The sequence below is a fragment of the Phaenicophaeus curvirostris genome, chromosome 11 (genome assembly GCF_032191515.1).
Source record: "Phaenicophaeus curvirostris isolate KB17595 chromosome 11, BPBGC_Pcur_1.0, whole genome shotgun sequence".
Lineage (NCBI taxonomy): Eukaryota > Metazoa > Chordata > Aves > Cuculiformes > Cuculidae > Phaenicophaeus > Phaenicophaeus curvirostris.
The window spans coordinates 14,782,227-14,808,601 of record NC_091402.1 but is presented as its reverse complement, the minus strand read 5'-3'; the positions used below and the strand labels follow the sequence as shown (position 1 = coordinate 14,808,601).

Below are 26,375 nucleotides of genomic sequence, written 5' to 3'. Positions count from 1 at the left end.
TACTATTTGTATCTTTTTTGTCTTCTAGAATTCTGATACTTAAAAAACCAAAACCAACCAACCAAACAAAAAAACCCCACCCAGAATTTGGTTTTCTGTTCTACAGAGTAGTTCAAATACCCTGGGAGGGCTCTGTTCTCCTATGTTATGGATGTACTTTGTTTCTTTTTTGTCTTAATCAGTTGATTCAACTCTCCTCATTATAGAAGAAGCTTGTGTTTTGAAAACTGCTTTATGACTAACACAGGATGGCAAGTAATTGTACTGGCTAAGGGGATAGAGATGGAGGGAACCTGGAGCCTAAATGCTTGTAGCTGCCGAGTAATGTCTGGTTTGTTAGTGATTTATCTCGTGACTTTATATATGTGAAATTTTAACTGTAGTGTGCTGTTTCTGATGATGTTCAAGTCAAGGTACTTAAGTTCTGTGTTCACTCAAGTTCAATTTCGATTAGACATTTCTGCTTATCTTGGGCATTTTCTCATAGTTAATAATAGAATTTCTGATTGTGCTCTTACCTGAATACAGTTGGGAGTAAGAGTTGATACCAGTCTTGATGAATGGATCATGTTCTCCCATGAAGTACTTCTTACAAGTGTTCCCTGCTACAACTGCTTTGCTTTCTGGGCTGTGTGGACCACAGCTCTTTGGGGATGTAAGGCAGGGTATGGATTTCTATGGCAGCTGCTGGTTCTTGAAGGCAGGAGATTTCCATCCCATCTCTCACTCAGACGATCGGTCTTGGGGGTGTATCTATCTGTCATATTTTGTCTCCCCCTTTTCATACGTTGTAGGGATTTTGACTTTTGTAGTAAGAGGCATTTTAAGAGCTGTATTCTTGCTACAAGGGGGGAAAGAAAAGCTGAACTGATGAAGCTCATGAAGAGTGGTTGTTTCTTTCCTGCAACACAGGGTAAGAAGTATCTGTGTTAACTGGCATTAAACTATAATCACAAGACCTTCTTTGCAACGCTTCATTTACTAGCAAATTAATGACTGGCCTGGATCAGCCTGCCCTTTCCACAATTATTAAATATAATAATTAGAGAAGCAGTATTCCAAATAATACACTTTATTGGAGCCTAAGATTTATAGAAAGACCGTGTGAGCGTCTCTGTTAATGGGAGAGTAAATTCTGGAGACAGGAGTTTGCATCAGCATTGTCTCAGTCTTCATTAGCCAGGAATACTCCACTGCAAAGTGAGTTAAGAGCTATTTAAATTGCCTAACCAGATGTACTTTCTAATATGCTTCTTAATCTAAGAGACCAAGTTGTTCCTAGAATCCAAGGACCTTCCTTGGGATTTTTTTTCAGTAAAGTGGGAGGTTTTGCTGGGTTTTGTGTTTGCTTTTGTGTTTTGTTTGGTTTTCTTTAAGGCACTGTACAGTTATGACACACTCATAATGTCTGTGTTTGGTTTTTTTTTCCTTAATCCTCATATAGTGTATTTAGAAAAAGAGTAAGAAAGACTAATGGTATCATTTTGATGCTTCAGGTTGGAAAATGGCAAACCCTGGGCTATTTCTGACTAGATTGCCTCATCACAGTGGGTGCCACTCAGCATTGTTTGGCTCCTGTCTGATTAAATGCAAATGGCTGGCTAAGAATCTTGTTTCATACTTTTTGCAACTGATTATTATTTCTGATTAGTCATTAGTGATGCTTCATAAATGTCCTGCTGCACAAAGACAGCAGGAAGTGTGTGACCTTCACTTACATCATGGTCTTCATCATTTTGAAAGCATGTTGTGAAGAAGTGGCTTCAAATACCTCTTACAGGCTGGACTCATCAGTTCAGAAGGAGAATGTAGAAGGAAGTTAATGGTAATTACGAAGAAGGAAAAGGCTGTAATTTCTTTGTTAAGGATGATCTCTGAAATACAGAAAGCTAGACTATTTAAAAAAAAACCACCCAAACAACCAGCTACTTCAGCTATGCAAGATCTCTTTCCCTGTAGCATGTGTTGTCCTTCATAACCAGTACACAATTCCCATCCAGCTGGGACAGCATACTATTTAACTTCCAAAAATACGCTTCAACTTGAATACTTACAGAAGGCAAATTTTGTGTTCAGCTGTAGAATTTCAAAGGGTTGCTGATTACCACAGTAAAAATCTCACTTAAGGCAAAATGAGTTTTCAAACAGAGCAATAGCTATTTGCATCATGCAGAATTTACATTACTCCACAATATGGATGAATTAAGAAGTGAAAGTGAAGTGCTAAAGAACATGAAGGATGAAATTTGCCTTGTTTAACATTTATACTCTTTCTGGTTTAATATATTATTTAAAAAAATAAATATTGTGCTGGTAAATGTACCAGCGAATAGAAAATACCCTGCAATCATTGGCTCATGCAACCATCTAGTGTTGTTCCACGATATATAAACTATATAAACAGACTTGTTCTAGTTTATTTTGTACAACGTTACCAAAACTACATTGGTGGCACATGACAGCCCAGCTCCCTGGTACAAGCTCTCTTACTCTGGAGGCTGTAAATCATCGTTGCATTAAATGTCTGAGAAAAGACAATAGATGGCATATTTGGAATATCACAGGTCATTGTTCTGAGTGACGTACTAATAATTAAAGGTTTTTATTCCACCTCTGTCTATGCTGCTGTTATTAAAAGAGAAGCAAACCATTTCTATTCCACCTCTGTCTATGCTGCTGTTATTAAAAGAAAAGCAAACCATTTCTGCTCCTGCTAATGCAGAAGTTGCCTGGCTGTGACCCAGCAGCTGTACCTGCTGCTAGTTGGTCAGTGACTTCTGAGCCCACTTGCAGAGCTGTTGGCAGTTCCAGGTTTACTAAGCACAGAATTCATACTCTTATCTGTGAGGTGAAAAGCATCCACAGCATCCTTCCTACAGAGCAGATAAATGAATTTCATGTTACCCAAGCAGGTATTGCTTTGTAAGGAAGGAAAATATGTCAAAAGTAAAGCTGAAAGTCAGTTGTTCGTGTTCCTCAGTCTGAAATGCTTGTGCCAGTTTTCCACCTTGCCTGTGCTTTGGGGAAATTCCTACTTGTTTTGATTCCTCAGAGGCGTGTTCTACTAATACCCTGAGTTGTCTGTACTTTTGAGTGGGTATTTGCAGGGTCCTGTAATCACCTGGGGTCTGTCCCTAATTCCCTAATTTAGGACTCAATCTCCTCTCAGGTGTTTCCTAAGCAGATTCTGCCAGTTTTTGCTTTTGCTTTTCACTGGGTTTTGGTTTTTTTTTTTTATTTTGTTTTGCTTTGTTTTTCTTATGCTGTTTGTGGTTGTCTTAAAAAATGGAATAAGATTGCTGCTAGACTGATGTTTAGTGCTTTTCTGATCTTTAACCTTCATCTACTCTTATGTATTTCTGTTACCTTAAGTATTTCTATTTGTTCTACTCTTTTTGTGTCTGTAGGAACAAAGCAACTCTGAACCACACCAAGGGCCCATCTGGCCCAGGGGCCAGTCTTACAGCAGTCAGCAACAGACAGAGCGAAGGGCAGCATCTTCTAAGCAAAAGGTGGTTTCTTTTTCCTTGTCCTCCCATTGTCGTGGGTGCAGGAAGTTGTGCTGGCTGTACCCCACACCTGAGATAAAGGGATGCAAAGCAGTTTGCTGAAATGCTGGCATTTGCATCCACCAGTTCCTTTTGGGGAAGATTTGTTTGAGGGTTTGGGAAAGGCCAGGATTTTGCTACAGATGGGGAAGTGTTTGTATCCTTTCTACTGACTGCAAATAATTGAGTCAAATTACTCAGGTAAATACCATTCAATTCTTGAATCCTGTTAACAAGGCATAGATGAACACAGAGAAGCTGGAATGAATTCCAGAGATAATGATGTGTTAGGCTTCTGAAAATGGTACATTCAGTTTATTGCTTAACTTGAATTCTGCCATCAGTTCTGAAAAAGCTTGGTGTTCGGCTTGGTCCTGTTCTGCTTTTGGTCATGGTGTGTTCTTGTTTCTTGTCAGATGGCTTAAGTAGAATTTTACACGTAGTAGCAACTTGCTTCTCTGCACCCTAAGTTACTCTGCCCTTAACAAACAGCGCTGAGTAGGGAAAGGTGAACCCTTTCTCAAAAAGCCTTTGTGAGTGTTGTGGCAAGTTAAAACCTCAGCGTATTTCAGAATTCACTTAATTTCTAATTAACAGCGATGAGCAGATGCTTCTGAACTAGCAGTAGGCAGGGTTGTTTGGGTACCAGTTGCAGCTCAGCCATGGCAACAGAGTAGGCTGTATTAGCTGTGGCTTAAGCAGATTTTACCGTGTACGGTCGGTTGCTGTGGCTGCCTCCTGCCAGTGCTGCTTTCCTGCTTTTGCTCTACTGCAAATACTAGAAGATGTTCAGGATTTCTTGATTAATAATTTAAGATTTCATGTTACAGAAGTTTAATGTAGAGCTCGCAGAGGAGCTGGACAATTAAGTCTGTTTTGCTGTGAAAATGAGCTCTGTGTAGATGTTGCCATCAATTTCTAGTGCTGCCAGGCAATGAACAAAATCCTAGTGAGGTGAATTGACTTTGGAGATGTTGCCATAGGTACAGCAGCACTGTTTTATGTCTGTTACAAGGACAAACTGAATAGCTGTGTATTCCTCTCATGCTAGAGCAGCTCACCAAAAGACAGCCAGGAGGTCCAGGTACAATGCTGCAACCATGTCCATTTGACTTCCAGATAATGCAAACATAAGGTAATGCAAAGAGGTCACAAAGATGTTTCATAATCTTCTGGATGGCAGCCTTGGTTTTGAGTTTTTCCAGTTTCTGCCAAGATTTTCCCTGTGATGTAGTGGCAGTGAGCCCGGAAAACAAATGCAATCAACAGTGAATGCTCCTCAGAACACTTTTAGTAGGCCAAGTGACTCAAATGTTCTTGTGAAGAATATAAAACTTTTTCATCTCCCTGGCACTTTTCTAGTCCGTTTTCTTTCTTTGCTGGTTGACCAGGCCTTTTCATGTCTTACAGTGACAGTAGAGGGGAGAATTGTCTGTAAACAGTCAACACTGTGCTATTTGTAAACTCTAGAGAACCGCTTCAGAAATCATGGTAGTACTTACACTGAATATTTCTAACGAATCCCCCAAAGAGTTTGTGTGATGGAAACACATTGGAATTGTGCTCGAGTTGACTGCTAGCAAGTGAATCTTGGCTATGCATCACTAGGTGAAAACTGTTTTGTTGAAGACCGTGGGCTTATGGCACATTGGGCTTAGTGTCTATAGCTGAGAAGATCTGTTGTCACAGATAAAAGAACCAAACTTACCTCTCACATAAACTGATCATTTCTGGGTCAGACACCAGTAAAGTGTCCAGCTGTCTCATTTCAGAAATACCAGCTGAGGTCCAGAGCACACGAAGCAGGCTGACTCCACCTGTCCATGGGGTGGCTCTTGTTACGCTGACAGTATCGTGGGTGGTTGATGGTGTTGGTATCTGCTGCGTGGGTATGAGACGATCAGCGCTGCCAATGGTTTTGAAAGGATTTTGGTTGTTGCTGAGAAGGAGTTTGACTCATCAAAGACTTCATCTAATTGACTGATTACAAAGGGGCTGTTTCCTAATGTGAAATCACTGAGATGGTATCGCCACAGCATGGGGGTTCTTTTTCCTTGTCAAGGCTTCTTGCTAAGTCCATTTCAATTTGTGTTGGCTCAGGCTGAACTGTAGATTACATTACATGCCATTCAAAATTGAATAAAGTTAAAATCAGCCATGGATCTGTTTCAAAATCTTCCTTTCCTCAGTTTAGGAAGGAAGACATTAGCTGTAATTGTAGAGGAATCACACTTAATTGCATATTAAAGAACGAGTTTTGGTTTTTGGAGATGCTGAAGTACCGGTGGGTTTGGTTTTCATTTAAATTAAGGGCTTCTCTCCCCGCTTGCTTGCTTTTCTGCTTAGTACTGTACTAACTAACCCCTGTTTTGGGGAACAAATGCAGCTGTTCTGATCCTGTTTCAGCCGAAGGCATACTGGTTGCCTGATCCATATGAGCTGGGAGTTTGTTTTGTGTCTGTTATTAATTTGACTTTGCTGATTTGATTTTTCTTTCAGTAGTAATTAACATTGCACTTATCACTGCTTTCCCCTGCAGTTATCTTCCCTTGTGAGAGCAGTAGATGTAAGAAATACCAGGCATGTTTCAGGGTTGCTGTGACTCCCCCGTCTGTCAGCGGGGTGGCTTTGGAGAGGCTTTCCCTGGGAGCCAGAAACCCGGGATTCTGATAAAGAGACAAGCGATAGCTGGAGATGCCATTCCCGTTGCATAGTTGTGCTTTTCGACTCCTGACTGACTCGAGGCCTGTGGTCTCGCTGCTGTGCTGCTAGTGATTCTGGAAAACTGAAAAAGTGTATTGTGTATAAATATAGCAGCCCACATGAGCTCATTTCATACTCAGACTCGTGTGTGATCGTGTGGCAAAATGGCATTTCTGACATTTTAATTTATCTATACTTAGTATAAGCAAGCTTGGATTATGCAAAATGAGAGGCTCTGTGTGTGCTGTGGTGTTAATTGAAAGCAAACATAGGTTTCTCAGCTATGTGAAATTTTAGAATTGCACAAGCTACAGTTGCCTAAAGGTTATACTGGAGGGCAACCCAGTGATGTGGTCTGGGATTTAGTTAAGTAGCCGCCACCAGCTTGGTACAGAATCAACTTATGGAATATAGTTGTTACGTAGCACATGGCTTAAAAACTTCTGTTGTTGTAAATGTGAAAGTTTTGTACTGAGCATTTGACATGGTTGTTAATCCTGTGTCAATGTTCCATTTCTCCTTCAGGAGCAGATGGTGTCAATTCTTGTGTAACTTTGATTATTTTACCTCCCTTTAAAGCAAGGAAGAAGCTGAGCTCTTAACACACTTCTGATGTCAGTGAGAAACCCTGTCCCATTCTCTGTACTGACCTGACTGTCTCCATGTAAATACCTGGACTCAGAAAAACAAACTTGATCTTGGCTGGACACTTCCCAGGTTTCACTGCAGCCAGGTAGGTGACAGATGGCAGAACAGGCTGGTCAGCACTGGCTGCCATCAAGCACTTAGTCAGGAGCCTGGGAAGAGGGTAACAGAGCAGGGCAGGGTTCTGATCACCACACAGCAAATGCTCACACAAAAAGCAAAGTGGGTTCAGCTGCGGAGCAGCAAGGTGCGGCCCATCCCATGAGTGGTTCAGAACAGACTTGAACAAGTAATGACCTTTTGTTTTGCATGTTATTCACAATAACCTGATCTGTGTCGGGTCTTGGAAGTAGCCTGGCTGCTGTGTTTAATGCTACAGCAATCTGTAGCGATGAATATTTAGTAGGAAGAAACTTGCTGTGGCTATTAGCAGTCTCAGCAGCATGGTGATTAGATACGTTACCAACTCTGCAGCCTGAGCCTTAATGCTCTGGGAGTCCTGGTGGTGGTTTGGTCTTACCCCCTGTGATCCCCAGCACACAGTGACGTTACGTTAACAAACATGAAACCATTTCTTGGACCTAAATGTGTTCAAGGAGTGTTCTACCCTCTAATTTTTTTTGGCGTCTCAACTATGACCTAGAGTGCCCACATCTGGAAGTAAAAAGTTACAGCATTTCTCTCTTGGCCTTGCTGTTAATCTTGCAAGAAGCATCAGCCATGAGTGCACCAGTGCGTGCAGGCAAGCGTACGGTCGCATCTCTGTCCCTGGGAAGTGCACTAGTTTTCTCCTTCGAGTGAAACCACACATTATTAAAAGTTCAAGCAACTGAGGTTTCTTCCTCCTGTATTTCATCTACTCTGAATAATCACCAGTCTGTGTGTTCAGAGGAGAGTGGTGTTATCACGGCATGACTCATCGGCTTTCAACATCCAACAACTTTGCCTTCTCTGAATCAACCTCAATTTACCAATATCAAGTTACATTGGTTGCTTAAAAAAAAAATTGCAAAACTAGTGTAGTGATGCTTTTGCTGTGCTACCGGACAGAGAGGAAAATGAGGTTATGCAGAACAGCACCTGCATGCATCCCCAAACCAAAAATAGAAGAGAGAATCCAATTCCCACACACCTTGATGCCTGTTAGACAGAAGACATGAATACTTTATGTCCTGAGCTGTATTTTTAGAAGGTGTGAGAAAGGAGTAGCTGGTTTTACTGGTTTTGGAGAAGAAGTGGTAGAGGGTGACTAAATGAGGGAGGCAGGCTTTTAGATGAACAGATTTGAATTGTTACCTGGCAGTTTGCAGGAGTAAAATGTTGTTTTCCCCTTCATAAATATGAGAGACAAGTATTTTAATACACAAGGAAGGGAGTCTGCTCAGTTAGGGGGAACCATGTACCGTGCACGCCCAGAGACAGATCTCTGCTGCTGAAGTGCAGTACTGAGCAGCCACGGCTTGAAAGCCTGAAGAAAACACATGGAGCTGTTTAAGAAAGAGTCAGTGGTGAAAGTGTTCTCAAGCAACCCTCAGAATAAGCTTCCTTTTTCAGTTTTGTGCAATTTCTGGACATGAGATCCTCCTTTGCTTGCTCATGTAGCGTCCAGCTCCCTGAGCCCGGCCTTCGGTGTCTGCCTGGGACACTGCACGCCCTCAGGCTGGGCTGTGGTCAGTTTATGCATTTTTGGATTTCTCACAACCAGCAGTGGCTTTGGCCGCCCTTATTCAAAGCACGTTTTCATTTCAGGCTCCCAGCTGCAAAATCTCACGTGCTATCTGAAAAAATCACCTATTTAGTTTTGTCTTAGAAGTGAATATTTGCACACGCATTTGTAGGTGAAGTTGTGAATAATGTTTTGCACCACCAGGTACTTGGAACAAGGTTTTTATCAAGGGGACATGTTTTCAAGGGCTTTTCAATCTGCAGTAGTTCCCAAACTGAAAAATTTGGGGCGGTAAAGCAAATGCTGTTGCTGACCAGAGGTGGATGTAGGACACGGGATTTGGCCTCGTAAGTGCCTCCTCTTTCTCCAGTTATCTGGTGGTGAGAGGAATGCTTTGAACTTTAGAGGTGAGAAGTGCTGCGAGCTCATCCCCCTGCAGCTCATGGCCGGCAGCATCTATAAGTTCTTCCTCTGGATCTCCTGCAGGTAGTTGATGAAATGAGAGGCATAGGCTGCTGCCAGCTGGGGCAGCAATTTCTCTTGCTGAGTCTGATCATCAAGAAATTTAGCTTCTTGTTCCCTGTTGGAAGACGGCTGATGAAGAAAAGTGACGACATGGGCACAGCTGCTGTTCGTTTACCTATTTTAAAATATCTATTTAAAAAAAATACAGGTATTCTTACCAGACGAGTAAAATTCAACATTGTAAATTGTGGATATTGGAATTGTGGATGTTGGAAGGTATTTTAATGTTACCCCAGTAGTAGAATGCTATAAGAATTCAACAGGTTGTCCATTTTGTCTGGATTCTGCTGAGTTATGGGATTACACGGGAAGGCCAGTTATAAGAATAAGTTGTCTGTGTGAACCACTGAGCTATTCAAACTATGAAACAACTGTAAACATTCTCTTGTACTTTGACTGAAGCTCGTTAATGTAAATAATGAGGAAGCATGTTTGCAATACCCTGGCTGGGCCAGGAAATAAGCTAGTGATGTGCTGAAAGATAAGATGAAAAGCAGAAACACAAACTGCTTGGGGGGAAAGATGGTGCGCGGTCTCCTTCCCACAAGCTGCGGGCTTGTGTTGTGTTACCCAGGCTTTACCTTGGACAGCTGGTGAACCACAGAGTATCGGCTGGCAGCGGTGCAAACTTTCATTAGAGGTATTAGAACTTTGTCTCAAATGAAGGAAATGCTCACTGTAATCATGGTGAAATAATTAATGTTCTGTGACCCTCATCTTACATAGGTGCCATCTGCTTGAACCTAGAGTAGAGAGAAGATGCTTGATGCCACCTTCTTCAGTGCTTCAGCATGAAGATGGCTCTGTAATCTCTGTGCATAGAATAAAATGGACAGCAAAATCCTTCATTGAATGCAAAACTAAGTATTTTTATGTATGATGGATGACACATCCATTTGAAGAGACTGCTTCTGGCTCAAACAGGTTCTACCTGCCCCAATCCCCAACATCTCAATGTGGAATTCCTGACACCAAATTTAGGATTCGGATAACTTCTGCCCTTGATAACACTGTCCCGGCTCTAAGCAGGAATTGTTGTGGCCTCTGGACTTAGAGCTGTGTTCTAATTTCAGTGCTGAACGCTCCTGATTACCTTTCCAATGCCATTTGCATTTTAAATTCTAAAACTTTCTTGTGTTCTTTCTGATTGGGAGTCATTAATGCCTGCAATTTAATAATGGCTACATTGAAATTTAGCTATTGATGTCTCTCAACTAGTTTTCATACAATCATGGAATAGTTTGGGTTGGGAGGAACCTTAAAGATCATCGAGTTCCAGCTCCCCTGCCATGAGTGTGTGTTTTTCTGTCTTTTATTGCTTAAAAAAAGGATTGCTACAGTTTTTGATTACAATACAGATTGGGAATAATTGCTACCATGTTCATTAAATAATAGCTTAGTTATGATTCATCCTTAAATAATACAGGCCATGGGTATGTGCAGGAACCCCCCTGCTGTGGAGAGCGGGTTTCACCTTGATTGAGCTCCTGCAGGAGCTCCTTCACCTCCAGCTGCGGAGCTGCTCCTGCTGCCCCAGCTGCTGCTCCTGGGCAGCTGCCTGTGCCAGCAGCTCAGCCGCCAGTGCCTGCTGCAGGCGCCCTCCTCGCCCCCCGTGCCTGCAGACCCTCGGGCTCGCGCTGCTCCCCCAGCGCTGCTGCCCTGCGCCCCGTTTAACTGTCCCTGCCACCCATGTGGCACCTCGTGCAATGGGAGGGCCGGGCAGGGACACCAGGACCCCCGTGGTAAACGGGCTGGTGTGCAGGGACCCCATGCACTGAGGATGATTGTGCAGCCCCCGCTGTGCTGCTCTGGCCAGGACAGTTCTTGTTCTCTGCAGAAGCCTTGGGCTGGGGAGCAAAGCAGCCGGTCTCTGATAGCGCTTGAGGGTTTTGGCTGCTGCCGAGGCCACCTCCAGCTCCTACCTGTCTCCCATGGCGCGCAGGGACCCCCTGCAATGGGTGCAGGTGTGCAAGGACCCCTGGGGATGGGAACTGTGTTCTTCTCTCTGAAGAGTCTCGTTTCATGAGCAGCTCGGCACCAGCAGAAGGAGCTGAAGCGTCAGGAGGCCGCAGGAAGTGACCAAGCAGAAACTTGCTGATAAAACTAAGGCCTTATCGTGGTTTAGGCCGGGTGGCAAAGAAGGAATCACGTGGAGCGTTGCCAGGAACAAAGAACCATGCAGGCACTCACTCACCCTCCCTACTCCAGTGGGGTGGGGAAGTGAAAAGAAAAAGTAAAACTCATGGGTTCAGATAGGAACAGTTTAACAGGACAGCAAAGGGAGAGAAAATACACCAGCAACAATAAAAGAATATACAGAACAGGTAACATGCAATGCAAGTAGCTCCCTGCCCAGAAGACCAAAGCCTGACTGCTCCAGGGTAGGAAACTTCTCATCCCAATTCCAGCTGAGCGGCACCGTAGCCGCCCCCTGCCTGCGCTGTACCCGAAACTGAAACCCCAAGCCGGTTGCTGACCACTTTGGGGCAGCGGCCAGGGCTGTGAGCCGACCCAGCTTCTGCTGAAAAGTAGCTCTTTCCCCACCAAACCCAGGATATGAGCCCTTTCCCAGACAGAAGCAGGATATGCTACAAACACAGAACTCTGGATCCAGCAGATGGGAGCGGAATGAAGAGAAGGACCAAGAAAAAAATTATAGAGTCACAGAATAGTTTGGGCTGAAAGGGATCTTTAAAAGGCATCCAGTTCAACCCCACTGCAGTGAGCAGGGACATAGAATCATAGAATGTCCCAAGTTGGAAGGGACCCACAAGGATCATCGAGTCCAACTCCTGCCCCTGCACAGGATAACCCAAATATTCACCCTGTGTGTCTGAGGATGTTGTCCAAATGCTTTTTGCTTTTCACATGGGTGAATTCTGCATGAACCCCCAAATCCAGCCAAGGCTGCTGTGTAACTGAAACCACCCTCAGCATCTTTAACCCAATCAGTTTGCTGAGCCCTGTCCAACCTGACATTGAATGTTTCCAGGGATGGGACATTGACCTCTGCTCTGGGCAACCCGTGCTAGTGTTTCAGCACCCTCACCATAAAAAAATCCCTTCCTTGTGTCTAGTCTGAATCTTTCCTCTTTTAAACAATTACCTTTGACCTGTTGCGACAGGCTCTGATAAGAAGCCTGTCCCCATCTTTCTTGTAGGCTCCCTTTAGGTACTGGAAGGCTGCTACGGGTTCTCCCCGGAGCCCTCTCTTCTCCAGGCTCAACAATCCCAGCTCTCTCAGCCTTTCTTCACAGATGAGGTGCTCCAACCCTCCAATCATCTTCATGGTCCTCCTCTGGACCTGCTTCAACAGGCCCAATCCCAAAAGAATGAGGTTACTTCAGAAGAAATGAAACCCCATAAGAAATCAAAAGACCACCAACCAGAATTAAAGGATTAGATCTGGGGATGGACTTGGGGACTGAGTGCTGGGTGGTCCAGGTATAACTGGGGGATGCAGTATGGGATAAAGGTCCCTCTCTGGAGGCACCCAGCTCAAACTGTCTCTCAAGAACTAATAAAGGAATCGGAAACCAGACCTGCCATTAATCAGTGGGATCCCAGGGCTGGACCCTGTTACGGTGGCCGCTGTGTGTAAATCCGTAACTCTGCAGGAATCTCCCTGCGATGGCTGCGGGTGTGCACAGGCCCCCATGCAGCAGGTACGGATGTGCAGGGGCGGCTGGTGGTGTACACACAGGCAGCGTGCAAGAGGCTGCTGGTGCGCAGGGAACAGTGCACAACAGCTTTGTGGTGTGCAGGAGCACCTGTGCCAGGTGGAGCCGGTGTGCAGGGACACCTGTGCAAGGGGAAGCGAGTGTGCAAGGATACCTGTGCCGCAGGGACTGGCATGCAGTGAGGCTGCTGGTGTGCACCGAGGTGCAGGGATCGCTACCCTGACGTGTGGGGAAGGCTGTAAGGGGATGCCGGCGGCTCAGCATGCAGAGAGGTGCTGGGACACGGCTCTGTGACAAGTGGGACAGCGCAACGGAAAACCCACTGGATGCAGAAAGGCCCCTGCACACCAGGGATGATCGTGCAAACCAAACGCTGGTGTGCACAGAGCCCCCATATGCCAAGAACAATTGTGCTAGTGCGGCTCTGCACGCCGCTGCTCGGGACGAGGTTCCAGCGTGCAGCTCGCGCAGCCCCTGGTGCCGGACAGGGAGGCAGATACAGAACAGGTTCCCTGCAAAATTGTCCAGGAGGGGGCGGGATGTACAGAAACACCTTTTATTTTGTTATTAAAAAAAAAATAATACACCTCCCCACGTGTTTCTGCCCCCTTGCCACCAGAGGCAGCGAGGACAAGGACATCTTGGGGGTCACCAGCCAGCGGGGGGGGGCCACTCACCCAGCAGCAGTGCGTCAGGGTGTCCCCACGCCCCCTCTGCAGTTCCTGGGGGGGACTTTGTGTCACAGGGCTCTGTCACAGCTCGGGCACGGCATCCGCGGTGTCGCTCTGTCCCGATGGGGCGGGCAGGCGGAGCTCGGCGTCGTGGCGGCTGAGGGTGAAGAGGCGGCCGACGGCGAGCAGAGCCAGCAGCGCGACGGCCGCACAAAGGCCAAACATGCTCCTGGTGCCCGTCTGACGGTCGCTGTCGTGGAGGAGCAGCAAACCCAGACAGGCCAGTAAGTTCAGGGGGAGGCGAAACCAGTTCATCACCCCCACACGATCCTTCTCTGGCACTACTTTCCGTCGGAGGAAGCCCATGGCTGGGAAGTAGAGCCCGCAGGAGAGTTCGATGAGGAGGAAGGCGAGGAAGGACTCGGCAGGGCTCTCTTGGCCGGGGCTGGTGGAGAAGGTGAGCATGAAAAGGGAGAAGAAGACCAGGAGGACGGCGAGGGAGAGGAGGTGGACAGGCTGGAGGTGGTATCTCTTGGAGATGGCCAGGCGGTACAGCGAGGAGCCCAGCATGCTGGCAGCCATGAAGCTGGAGAAGACGATGCCCAAAGGAGCGCCGTGGGGATCCAGAACAGGGGTCCACAGGAAAATGAAGATGTAGATAACGCTTTCAAACAGAGCCTGGATGGTGCCCAGGAGAAGGACGCGCGGGTTGGAGAGGAGGCACTTCAAACCATCACCGCAGGTTTTGGAGAAAGCTCGTTTCTTTCCATAGTTTTCATCCCAATTTTTCACGGCAACGACCCCTGACAGCACCAGGAGGGGGATGGAGACCATGAATGGAGCCACCGGGCCCAACCCCAACCACTCAGCGAAGAAATCGGCTGCCCCTCCAGCCCCTACGGCGATGACATTGTTCCAAAAAGCCGTCTGGGAGAAGGTGACAGCAATCCACTCTGTTGGAAAATCGTACCGCTGCACGTGCTCATGGACGTACCACGCCTCAAAGGCCGAGAAAAGCAATGCTGTGGACAACCCTCCTAAAACCCTCCCCACCGCCAGCACCAGATAATCCCGGGAGAGTTTGGCCAGACAACAAATTGAGTAGGTCAGGGAAAAAAGGACACAGGATTTTTTCCGACCCAATCGATCGACTAAAGAAGAGGAAACCAACCCGAAAACAACGCTGGAGGCGAAGCCGCAGACGTAGAGAATGGCGATCTGTCCCTCCAGGAAGTGGTAGTGCTGGTAGAGTTTGTAGAGGTAGGGTCCCTGCAGCCAGTCAGCGGCCAGTGCCGGCAGGTAGCCAAAGTAGTAGCCACGCTGGAAGCGGCGGAAGGCCGGGTTGGCGTGGTGAGGAGTGGTGGGGTGGCGGGAGCGGCAGGCCACCAGCTCCAGCGCCAGGCAAGCAGCCAGCAGGAGGGCACAGGCAGAATAGGATGCAAGGAGCATGGCGGAAAGGAGACCACCGGCATCGCCTGGGCTGGAGAGGCTGCGGAGGTCCTGAGGGGGGCAGGAATCTGGTCAGACGGGGCTGGGGTTGGATGGTGACTCCTAGGGGATGGTGCCCCCTCCAGCTCACCCTAGAACGTGCTTCTGGCTTCCTCAGTCCCCACTGCCTCCCCCATCGCCCTGCTGACCCCGGGGGCAGGGGCAGTTCACCCCTCAGGTGAACCCCCACGGCCCCGATACACCCCCTGCGGTGCCCCCGCAGCAACCCCGCGGCCCTGTCCCACGCATCCCTACGGCGCAGCCCCCACCCTCCGCCTCACACGGTCCCGCAGTCCCCCAGCAACCCCCCCGTTCCACCCAGGCCTCCCCTCCCCGGCCCCCGCTCCCCTCCCGGCCTCACCTGCCCCTCAGCGGGGCCGCAGCCGCGCGCACCGGCGCCTTGCACTTCCGCTTCCGGTTCCAACCGGGCCCGTGTCACGTGACGCAGGGCTCGCGCTCGCCCCGCCCAGCGCCTCGCCGGGGCCACACGGGGCCGGGGGGAGGGGGGGGGGCGGCTCCTTATTTCGGTCTCATCTAAGTAACCGTATTTTCAAACGTCAGACAGAAAGCCCCTGTCGGAGCGTGTTTGCTTTCTTTTTTTTTTTTACCTTCCATGGAACAAAATTGACTTCTTTAAAGAGAGTGAACGTTGCTGCTGACATAAGCACGGGCTGCCGGCCAGGGTCCCTCTAGAGGAGCGGCGCCGCGCCGGGGCCTGCGCTGGGGATATAGCCCCCTCTCCCTTCTCCCCTCTCCCCTCTCCCGCCAGCTCCGGTGTCCCGGGCTCCCCCGCCGGGGTTTAACCCCTCCCGCCGCGGCTCCTCGGCCACCGGGCGGCGCTGCCGCCCCGCGCACCTGCAGTACCGGCGTTTGGCCGCCGGGCGGCAGCAAACCGGCGTCCGCGGCCCCGCTGAGACAGAGTCCGCTCCTCCGTCCGTGCAGGCACGTGCCCCTCCATCCATCCCTCCCGCTCGCTAGTCCTCCCTCCATCTACCCATCCCTGCATCCACCCATCTCTGCATCCATCCCTCCACCCAGCCATACATCTCTGCATCTGTCCCTCCATCTACCTTTCCCTGCATCCATCCACCCATCCATCCATCTCTGCATCCCTCCACTCAGCCATACATTTCTGCATCTGTCCCTCCATCTACCTCTCCCTCCCTTCCTCCCACCACCCATCTCTGCATCCATCCATCCATCCATCCATCTTTGTATCTGTCCCTCCATCTACCTTTCCCTCCCTCCTTCCCTCTATCCAGCCATCCACTGATCCATCTCTGCATTGCTCCCTCCCTCCAGCCATCCGTGCATCCATCACCTCCTGTCCTTGGTTACCACGGTTGTTCTTACTGCAAGCACCTAGGCTGTTACAAAGGGCAAATACCGATATTTTAAAAGCTCTGGGTGATTCCACCAAATTGCCTTTAGTTTTGACAGGTTGCCAGCTGCTTCAAACCAAGGTGCCAGCAGAATCTTCTGCAACACCAGGAGTTAAAGACAAAACTGCACTTCACTGTTCTCTAATAAAACCTAAAAGGTAAAACACTTTCTCCAAGGGAACAAACTACTACATCCCATTCACTGCAGGTTTCTTAGTAGCATGTTGTAATCTGATTTAAATGCTTTTATGTAAAGGACAGATATCAAAATGAGGTATTACTGGATTTAATCTTGTACACACTACCCTGGCGCCATGGAGGACCTGCTTTAAAGCACCAGTCACATATAACTTTTCCACTCAATCTCAAGCATGCCTGTGCGTTAAACGCTATGACAATATGTCATTAGGTAACAAACCTGGACAAGCAATTATTCACTCCAGTCCTTTGGTTCTTGGTACTTCCAATATTTTGGATTGCGAGGAACAGAACTAGTGGCAACCGTCGTGGAGAAGGCTGAGATACTCACCTATGAATCTTTGAAGGTCCCTTGCAACCCAAACCATTCTATGATTCGCTCTTATTCCATCTTTATGTTCCAAGATCAGGATTACTGTGGTGCACTATATAACATCAGCAGTGATATATTCAGTAAAAACATAAGAACTCATGTTCTGAAGAGGGGCTTCACAGTCACGAGTACCTGATTCACCCCCTGAGCTGGGCAGTTCAAGCCTTTTGCAGAGTGTTATTTTGGTTATATGCTCTGCGTGATCTTCTGCTTAAATTGTTTCCTAAATCTACTGAAGTGCATCTGGTAAATGTTTAGTTTCCTACATGTTTCTCAGCACCTACATGGGTGAGTAGGTATGGACTCACTTGTGAACTGGCCAAGAAGGTAGACAGTTGATACAATATCAGTTTGAGAAGGTGAATATTTAGGCTGGCTTCCCCTTCAGCACACAGCAAGCTCAAAAGAAATCCCATCTCCAAAAACTGAAAGAGGGAGCTGTGGCTCGATTTGGTCACTTGCCTCGGCCATAACATCAGGTGTCAAAAAGGAGCTCGCAGGGCTGCATTTTCCACTTATATTCTATACCAATGTTCTTGAAGCCATTCATACACACCAATGCCCTCATCTCCCTGGACTCGTACAGATAACAAATCAGGGCCTCTTCCATTTCAGTTCTAAGGCACGGGGTTTTTTTTACCCAGGCTCAAAACAATTACTTGGCCTCAGTATCACCACATATACATGAATTCGATTCTTATTTTCCTCATTTTTTTCCTTGCTTCTTTTATTGCTTCTTTCACCAGAGCCTACATTTCCTCTTCATTCTCTTGTAATTTTTTTCCCATTCCCTCTGATCACCTTCAGGATCCTTAGGGTTTCACGTGTGGGGCATAGGCTGTCCAAATAAAACATGCCGCACATGTAAACTGGTGCGTGAGCTGTTACATTTCTTAAAGCTGTTAATATCACTCGTAATTTTTCAGTCCATTGCTTTGCATATTGCCCTATAATTTTCTTGAGTTTATTTTTAATAGCCTGCTTCGTTCTTTCTATCCTTTCAGAGTGCTGTGGCTGGCAAGATATACGCAGCCTTTGCTTAATTCCCTGTTTACTCATGAAGGCTTGAATTACTTCACTTACCAAATCTCTCCCTTTTCTATCTCCTATCTGACACTACCCAGTGATCCATACCAACAGCTAATTTCCTTAGACAGATATTTTTTCACACTTACAGCTGCTGTGTTACTTTTAGTGGGGAGTCTTCAACCCATCCCCAGAAGATGTATGTGATGATAAGCAGGGACTGTCTGTTTCTTTAATTTAAGGCAGTTTATATAATCCATTTGTGGTATTTACCTAGGTCTCCAGCTTCCGTGATCCAGGAGATGGAAGCTTGGTTTTATTAGTTTGCTTACGGAATTCAGCTCAGTAGAGAAAAGGAGATGGCACGAACCCCTCACAGCAGGCTGGAGCTCTGCCCCCACCCCCTCTTCAGTACAAACAGATCAAGCACATCCCTTGGGATGCTCCAGGGATCACTGGGTGATGCCCCTCTCACAGCCGGTGCCCACGGCCCCTCCGGGAGCGCCCACCCCACACTCCCCACTCCTCATCTCCGGCCATTGGTGAGGGTGTGGGGATGCTGCAGGGAAGAGCGTGTGGCCACTGGAGCACCAGACACTGGGAGAAGACAGATCTAAGAGCCTGGAGCAAAACAGGAAAGGGAAGACGTTTAGTCCAAGCCTTTGCACTAGTATTTTTTTTTTTCTTGCTGCAAAGCAAAGTTGTTGGTTTTTTTTTTTCTGCCCCCCTCCCCTTTCTCCTTCCTGACTGTTTGTCAACAGATGTCCGCTGGGGAGGAAGCTGGGCTGCTGGGGCTGTGTTTTCAACGGATGTGACTGCAGGGAGAGGGACCTGCTGAAGCACATTGGCAAGGGTCCCCTTGACTGCGAGATGGGTCACTTCCTGATGGACGCTGTCAAAGTTGGGGAAAGCAGGAAATGAGGGCGGGAAGCCCATGTCACAGCGAGGTCTGTTTGCAACAGGTTCTGGACTAACCGAGAGGAATCGGGGGCAGGTGGAGGTGGACGTGGCCAGGATAAGGCAAGTGGCTGTACTGATGAAGTCATAACCAGCTTCTTCAGTTAATAAACAGCGGGAAATCAAACACATGCAGAAATCAGATCTGGTGAAATGTTTTTTCTTGAAGTATTTCAGGTTCTTGGAAGATCCTTAGAGATCCAAAGTGCTACACTTAAGCAGAAGGGAGGAAAAGCTGTAAGCGTAGTCTGGGCACCCTCATGGTGCCAGCTAACCTGACGTCATGAGTGCTGGTCAGGAGCATCCAGGACTTGTGGGGCATTTGGAGAGCAGTCAGCAGTTTCCATTTACTCAGCAAAACCCGTTGGTTGGATCACACTCTGGGCTGAGGTTTGCAACCACGGCCGATAGAGTCAGCCACACAATGGGAAAAGATCACCTTGAAGCCTACGCTACCTGGAAACCAAACCCTTCAATTTCTTTGGTGTCAATGAAGAACAGAGGCTAGTGTGGGATATTTCAGAAATACAAAATCCCAACCACATTGTCAGGGACAGGCAGTGAGTCAGAAATGTGAAAGCCCAGCCGACGTTTTCGCTCCTGTTCCTGTCATTGTGAGCAGCATGGGGTGGCAGCCAGAGAGCTAGCAGATCACTTGTCTCAGAGGGTACATTTGACACAGCAAACAAATGATGAAAAGTTGAAAAGAAAAAGGAAATTTTCTGAAGTCCGTAGGACAGTGCGATAAAAGTCAGTGAAGAGTTTTCAGGAAAGGCTGAATGTGGCTGAAGATTTTCGATGCATTAAATTACTTGTCCTTCTTGTTCGTATCAAATCTCTTTCAGTGATCTGCATGTTCAGTATTCTTGTTGAGGGAAGATTCAACATAGAGCTGTACAGCATGTAGGGTTTTTTTTTTCTGAAACCCCTCGGTTCAAGATGTATCCTAGTTCTATATAAGAACTTAGGATCTAATTTGTTTTGTTTAATTGTATTAATGCCACAGCTAATTTCTGCAATGAACTCATCACCACCAAAGACACTGAAGAAAACAGCATTACCCTATGTGTCTCCTGCAACGAGCAACCGCCCTTCAGTTCCATTGGGACTAAGGAACTGGGTTATCCAGTTTATGTTTCGGGTAGCGATAGATTATGCATCGCACATTTATTGTAAGTAAAGTCCCAGAGTTTCTGTTAGTCTGCATAATAGGCTGCAATAAATTACCAGAGTGCCAGGAGCCTCAGTCCTAAACTGCATTCGTGCCTGTGCAGTCTGTCAGTGTCTCTGTCCATTGCTGTGAATAATTGAGTGCAGTGACAGAGGCTGGAACTTTGCTAACAGTTAAAATGCCTTTGAATTAAAGCAAGTAACGGAGGGAGGAGGAACCTGTCTGTACACATTACTTTGTTGTTTGGGGCAATTGTCGAAGCAGTCATCCTGTTTACAGGGAAAATGAAGGTTGTTGAGTGGTAGAAATTTTTCTATTAAACCAAGTTTTGACAGAAAATGTGTCCCTTATGGGAAACTTTTAGTTCAAAGAAAATCTGGAAGGCATTTGGCTGAAAACCAACATATTAAAAAAATGGGTGACCCCCATCTCCTCTAGGCATCAAGCAGGGATTTTGTCTTCCATGACCCGTCTGTGAAGCTCTGCCTCTTGTTAGTCCAGAGCAGATTGCAGTATGATATGAGAACTGTACTGCAGCATGAGCCTGCACTGGTGACAAGGTGACAAGGATGAGATCACGAATCGCAACTCCCAGAAAGTGCAGCAACGTCATTCCCAAACATACTAATCTGAATTTAGAAGCAAAATTTCAGTTTTGTATTTCCCTTTTTCTGGAGGTTTTATTTTTCCTTGTCATCAATTCTACTGATTTTCCCAAGGCCAGATGACAAGTTGGTGGCAACCCTGAGAATCCTTTCCAACCTCCAGCATCTAAACAAGATGACCATCACTTGAATAACAGAGAAAAGTAAAGCGGGCAAAGATCGTTCCTTGTTCCTGTGGAAAAAAAATAGTCTAAAATACATCTCTCTGATCCTATTTGTTACCTCCCGTTCTGTGCTTAAAGAGCAGTGCTACAACTAACTTTCTGATGGACGTGCAAATGAACTGATAAACTGAGTGCTTTTTGTTCATCAGTGCAATCCCATCGAGTTACCCCAATTCAGACAGTGATTGCTTACATCCTGCTGTTAGCAAGAAACACCCACTCTTAGCATCCATAAAACTTCTGTTATAAACAATAATAAAAGCACCAGTTGCTTCTGCTGCTTCTGGGGAATAAAAATTGTACCTTGTGATGGCAATACAGAATACGCCCAAACTATACCCTTGCGATAGAGGAAGACAGCAAACTCCCCACAGATCCTGAGAATGTTGCTTTGAAATTTCATTTCCAGCTGCAAACCTAAGGATAAGTTCAGTTGTGGTGACAAGGATTGCAATAGCTAAGCGTCTCATTACATTACAGCCAAGATAGAATCAGTATCCACAGGGACAGCCGGATTGCTGGAAATTGAAGCCATTAGCTCTCAAATGGAAAAAGCAGTAGCTCCATCGCACAGCATCACCAGTTCGATGCCCAGATCTACCCTGATAACAGGAATCTCTGTTGCTGAAGCTACAGTTCCCTTTCTGGCTCGTTGCAAGAGAAATTTCATTTTGTTTTATCAGGACAATCATAAGTAAAACAAAGTATGGAATGATAGATAAAACCTAAGGCCTTTCTGCCCATGAAATCGGATATCTTTCAGTAAGTCTTGAACCTCCACAAAGCGATGCAATAAAAATACAAGGGAAAAGGTGTCATATCCACCAATACCACAGGGCCCAGTTAATAATGTTCCACTTACTGGGTCAAGATGCAGTATAGCCCAAGAGACATCTCGCTTACAGAGGCTTCACTACACACTAATAAAAAAAGCATTTGCAATCAGCCAACACTTACAGAAATCAGGTGAGGCCCATGGTTGACGCTGGTGGCCTCTTTGAAGAATTTCTTAACATTAGTACAGTGTGTGTCTGTTGGAAATGTGAAAATAGCATTGTTTTCATAAGGAATGAAAGTTGAAAAAGTCTCAAAAGAAGAAGAAAATATTCAGAGTCCAATCCTAGAAGATGTACAGCTGTGTGATCCTTGTTTACCAGCAAACTAGTACCAGGAGTACCTCTGTAACTGACTTTTGTTTATCACTTCATTACCCAAAGCTATCAGCCTGCATTAGTTTTATGAAGTTTTACTCCTAACTTCTCCCTTTAGAAAACCTTTGGAAATCAGGCTGATTGTATACCTGTGTCTTGAGGCAAGTAATGATGTAAAGAACTTCTCAAGAAGAATACGACTGAAAAAGGAAATTACTGTGCTCAGAAAACCCCAATTTGTGTTAGTTCTCTCCTCTCCCATCCACTGTTTCTTCTCAGTAGTTCTCATGTGTTGAGTTCTCATCATGTTTTCTTCTCCACGAGCACTACTCAGAGCCTAAAATCATGCCTCACTACCAGTAGCCTGTCTCACTGAAGTCCTCGCCGTTGTTTAATTGTCCTGCAATAACGAACAACAAGTCCCTTTTAATTGTTTATGAATGTAGACCTCACAGGGCATTACAGGAATAGATAAACACCATTTTATCCATTTTACAAGGAGAAAGGATCACTTAAGACACCCCGATGAGTCACTGGCACAGCTTGAGCAGCATCCGTGTTGTGTTCTCATCACTGAACTTTGGCTCTACCAGAACAGGCTCCTGAGAACTCCTGGCAGGATGTTGCCTCATCTGGGAAGAGGAACAGATTGCAGTTCCTGCCTAGAGGATGTGGCAACAAAGGCCTGGCTTTCTTTTAAATTATGCAAGTGTCTTCTTCAAAGACTATAGCTTAGAAAGGTAACATAACTGTAGACATGTAGAGCAAGTGCCATTCAATTTCAAAGCAAATGTGGGCTTTCAGTGGGAACAAGATAACCCAAGACCTTCAAGAAATGGTTTTTTTTGTTTTAAGTTTTGGGGTTATTTTGGCTCGTGGTGGGCATGTGCATCCCTCAACTCAGGCAGCATGTGTTTTTCAGTTTTCAGTTTGATAAATATTGGTGCTTTGGCACTCTCCAAATCTGAACATAAAGCGATTAGTGAGTATCAGTTACATCATTTGATTGTGTTGTGGTTTGTTTTGTTTGATTTTTTTTTTAAATTTTTTTCTGGATGCTAAGTCCTAAAGAATACAAGCTGCAGAGAATAAGAGAGAAAACAAACAAGCAAAATTCACCTGGAGGGTTTTGCCATAGGCAGTGGGAGTGCTGCTATTGGGCATCCTTGAAGGAAACTGGACATCTAGGATACGTGCAAGGTCTGAGTGAGCCTGGACAACAGAATAGGCTTTCAAAAAAGTTGAAAGAAGTGAGAGAAAGTGAGGATAGCTGCCTGTAACATTATCTTTGGATGGAGGAGGAAATGGTTAAGACTCAGAATATCATTCAAAGGGACACTGATATTGGAACACACACACACACTCACATATATTAACCAGCCTTGACTACCACACTTCAAGACATCTTTAAAAAATGCTGTAAATATTAGACATTATGACCTAATTTAGTGTCAGCAACTCACTCTGCTGAGGAAGAATGTACCTGTTTCATGTAATCATTCCCGAATAATGCTGTGAGTCAAGGGAAAGCAACATTGTCTTAGGATGTCTGGGATACAAGACAGTGAAACTAACTGTAAATGGGAAATTAAACAGATCTCTTTTGGTTTTGGTTCCAAATTTCTTGAAGTCTAAAAGGAAGGAAGAGGAAGGAAAACACCATAATTGGAGGAAAGGCATCAGGTTTTTTGGGGTTACGTTTTGTTTTGTTTTTCTTTTTGCTCTTTTTACAGGATTTGTTTCAAATGCTTGCCAGGTTTTCAGTTCAATCTGTAGGTTTGGAATTTGTCTTATATCACATCTAATCACACTGTTATTTCTGGACTGCCAGTATCCTTTTAATTTGTGCATTTAAAGGTCACCAAAAAAAGAGAATGACTGGGAGCATGTATAAGCACATTTTTAAAGAGCAAATGTAGGTTGTGCAGAGTAAACGTCTCATGTGCCCACCCTGCAAGAGCCCCATCCCTGGGGATGCTCAGCTCCTCCATGAAGGTGCTGAAAACCTGCAGGAACCCAAGGGAGGCTTTGAATGCTCAGCTCATCTTCCAAAATGCTCAGCATTTCTCAGCATGAGCCCTGTCCTAATGTTTAGAGGAAACTCCACTATATTTTAGTAACTGAAAGAGGGCATAGGGCTGAGGAGAGGCTCCTGCTGGCAGCTTGTTGTGCTGATTTTATTCTTGTCTTCATTTGATTATTTTCCCTGTCATGTTTTGTTAGTATCGGCAGGGAAGAAAATCGGTGCCATAAACTATCCATCAGATTATAAGTTGCCTTCCAAGCCATAATTCTCAATTATTATCCAGCTGCTACATATATCCTGTGGGGACTGACAGTGCAGATGGTCAAGGGAGCGCAACGTATTAAACGATTGTCTAAAATGGGCTGTGACTTTTATCCCTTTATTACTGTTTTCCCTACCTCCCTTTTTTATTTCTTTTTGGTCCTGAAGTAGTAGAACAGGAATCTTTAAATAGAATGAAGGATACACCAATAAATACCTGCCATGAGAATCACGTTTGTTGAAATGGCACAGCACAGCACATGCTGTAGTGCTAGAAATTGTGGATTTAAAGTGCTGACCTTTTAAATGATGATTTGCCATCAGCACTGCATGATGAGTAGCAGGGCTGTCAGGCCTGCCTGATTGCAAAAACTTATTTTTTAGTATATATTAATTTGCAGTACTGTAGTGCAGTTGAGAAAAATTATTAACCCCATTTCACAGCTAGAGGAAATAAATAAAACATTGGTTAAGACATCACCAAGGACAAAGTGCAGTCTCAGAATTGGCTCCTGATCAGCAGTGATGCTTTGGGAAAGGACACTGACCTGCTGTGATGACTTCTATACCACTTTCTTCTCCCTTCCTTTCACAGCTGAGCTGTGACCTCAGGCCTGAGCGACAGCAGCGGTGCAAGCAGCTGGTGTTTTTTTCCACATCCCCGCAGACAGGCTCCCAGACACGAAGAAGAGAGCTCTGCCAGAGCAGTGTCACCTTTGTGCTGCATGGTCTTGTACACCAGGTGCAGAGGATGACAGAGGAACTTGTAAAGATTTGCTGGCCACAAGCAAAGGCATCACCCAGCGAGGCTTGAGGTTTGTTGTAGGTCGGGATGTGCTCTGCTCCATTTGTCTCACCTTTTCATGTGTGCGCCTGTGGCACTTGCCAGCTAAGTTATGACTCCAGCTAAGACATGTATAGGTTTCAGACTCATTTGTGACTAATTAAAGGTGCTTTCCCTTCATATGAGAATGCCTCACACTGTAGCGAGAACTGGAGAGCAGGATCCAGGCAGGTTGGCTCTGCCAGGGGACTGACAACCACATTGCTCAAGGAGAAGATTGTCCAGGGACACACTGCATGTATTTGCACTGCTAGTGCCTATCTTAGTGGACTTTAAACAGATCTTAAAAAATACACATTTTTTTTCCCCAAAGAAGGGCACCTTATATGTATTTGGGCCAAAGTTATGCAGTTCATCACACTTGGAGCTTGTGGCCATTGGAAAGGAGACCAGCAGGCTGGGGCAGGTAGGGCTGCGAGTCCTCTAGCACCATCATTACAGGGCTGTGTCGCTGTATAGGAAAACACTTAAGTGCTGTGGAGCTTCATCACTCTAATTTCCGAAAGACTTTCATTCCCATTTATCTCAGTCTGGGGCACGTGGAACCTTGGTTCCAACATGTGCTGAGAAACACATCATCAAGCTCCTGCAGCCTCAGCAGGGAAGGTGGACATGGCAGGGACAGGAAAATATTCTGCTTTTGAAGATGATGATGACATCAGTGACAAGCTTGCAAACAGAGAATGGCAGTGAGCAAAGTTCTCTTCTCCAACCCTTTTGGGAAGTTAAAGGCCACAGAAGAAATGATTTCACCAGCCTTTTTTTCCATGGGCTGAATTAAATTAATCCTCTTGATGCTTCCAAGGGTGATCTTTAATGATTGTTCATAGAGAATATTTGTTGTATTGAATACTGAAAGTTCTGGGGACACAGAGATTCTCAGAGAGAAACCACTATACAAAAGAAGATTATACTATAAATAATGTACATATTCAATATAGACAGCAAATCGCACAGGTTCTGAGAATTTCTTTTTGTCAGATCTGGGAGCTTTTTTGCTTTTTACCTTTCAATAAAGCTGAAAAAGCATTTGAAAGTATCTTCATAATAAAGTGCCCTCTGGAGAATGTGATAAATTAATATGGGCCAGAAAATTGCCATCATTAAAGCAACATTTTATTGGTGTGGATGCTTAGCTATTCCCCATGCAGACTCATTCTCATTATCTAAGAGATGCTGCGTGATTTTACTCAACTATATAAATCTGCAGGGTAGGGGGAGAAGAAGGGGA

The 26,375-nt window shown here is 45.8% G+C and overlaps 1 protein-coding gene across 1 annotated transcript; it reads right to left on the bottom strand.

The window, feature by feature from the left end:
- Window positions 1–13,309: 13,309 nt before the first annotated feature.
- Window positions 13,310–15,334, bottom strand: MFSD5 (major facilitator superfamily domain containing 5). Its single transcript, XM_069865543.1, has 2 exons — window positions 15,288–15,334; window positions 13,310–14,938 (listed from the first exon to the last, which is right to left on the bottom strand). The coding sequence occupies exon 2, from the start codon at window positions 14,885–14,887 to the stop codon at window positions 13,520–13,522; it is 1,368 nt and encodes a 455-aa protein (XP_069721644.1). The 5' UTR covers window positions 14,888–14,938; window positions 15,288–15,334; the 3' UTR covers window positions 13,310–13,519.
- Between the last annotated feature and the right edge of the window lie 11,041 nt (window positions 15,335–26,375).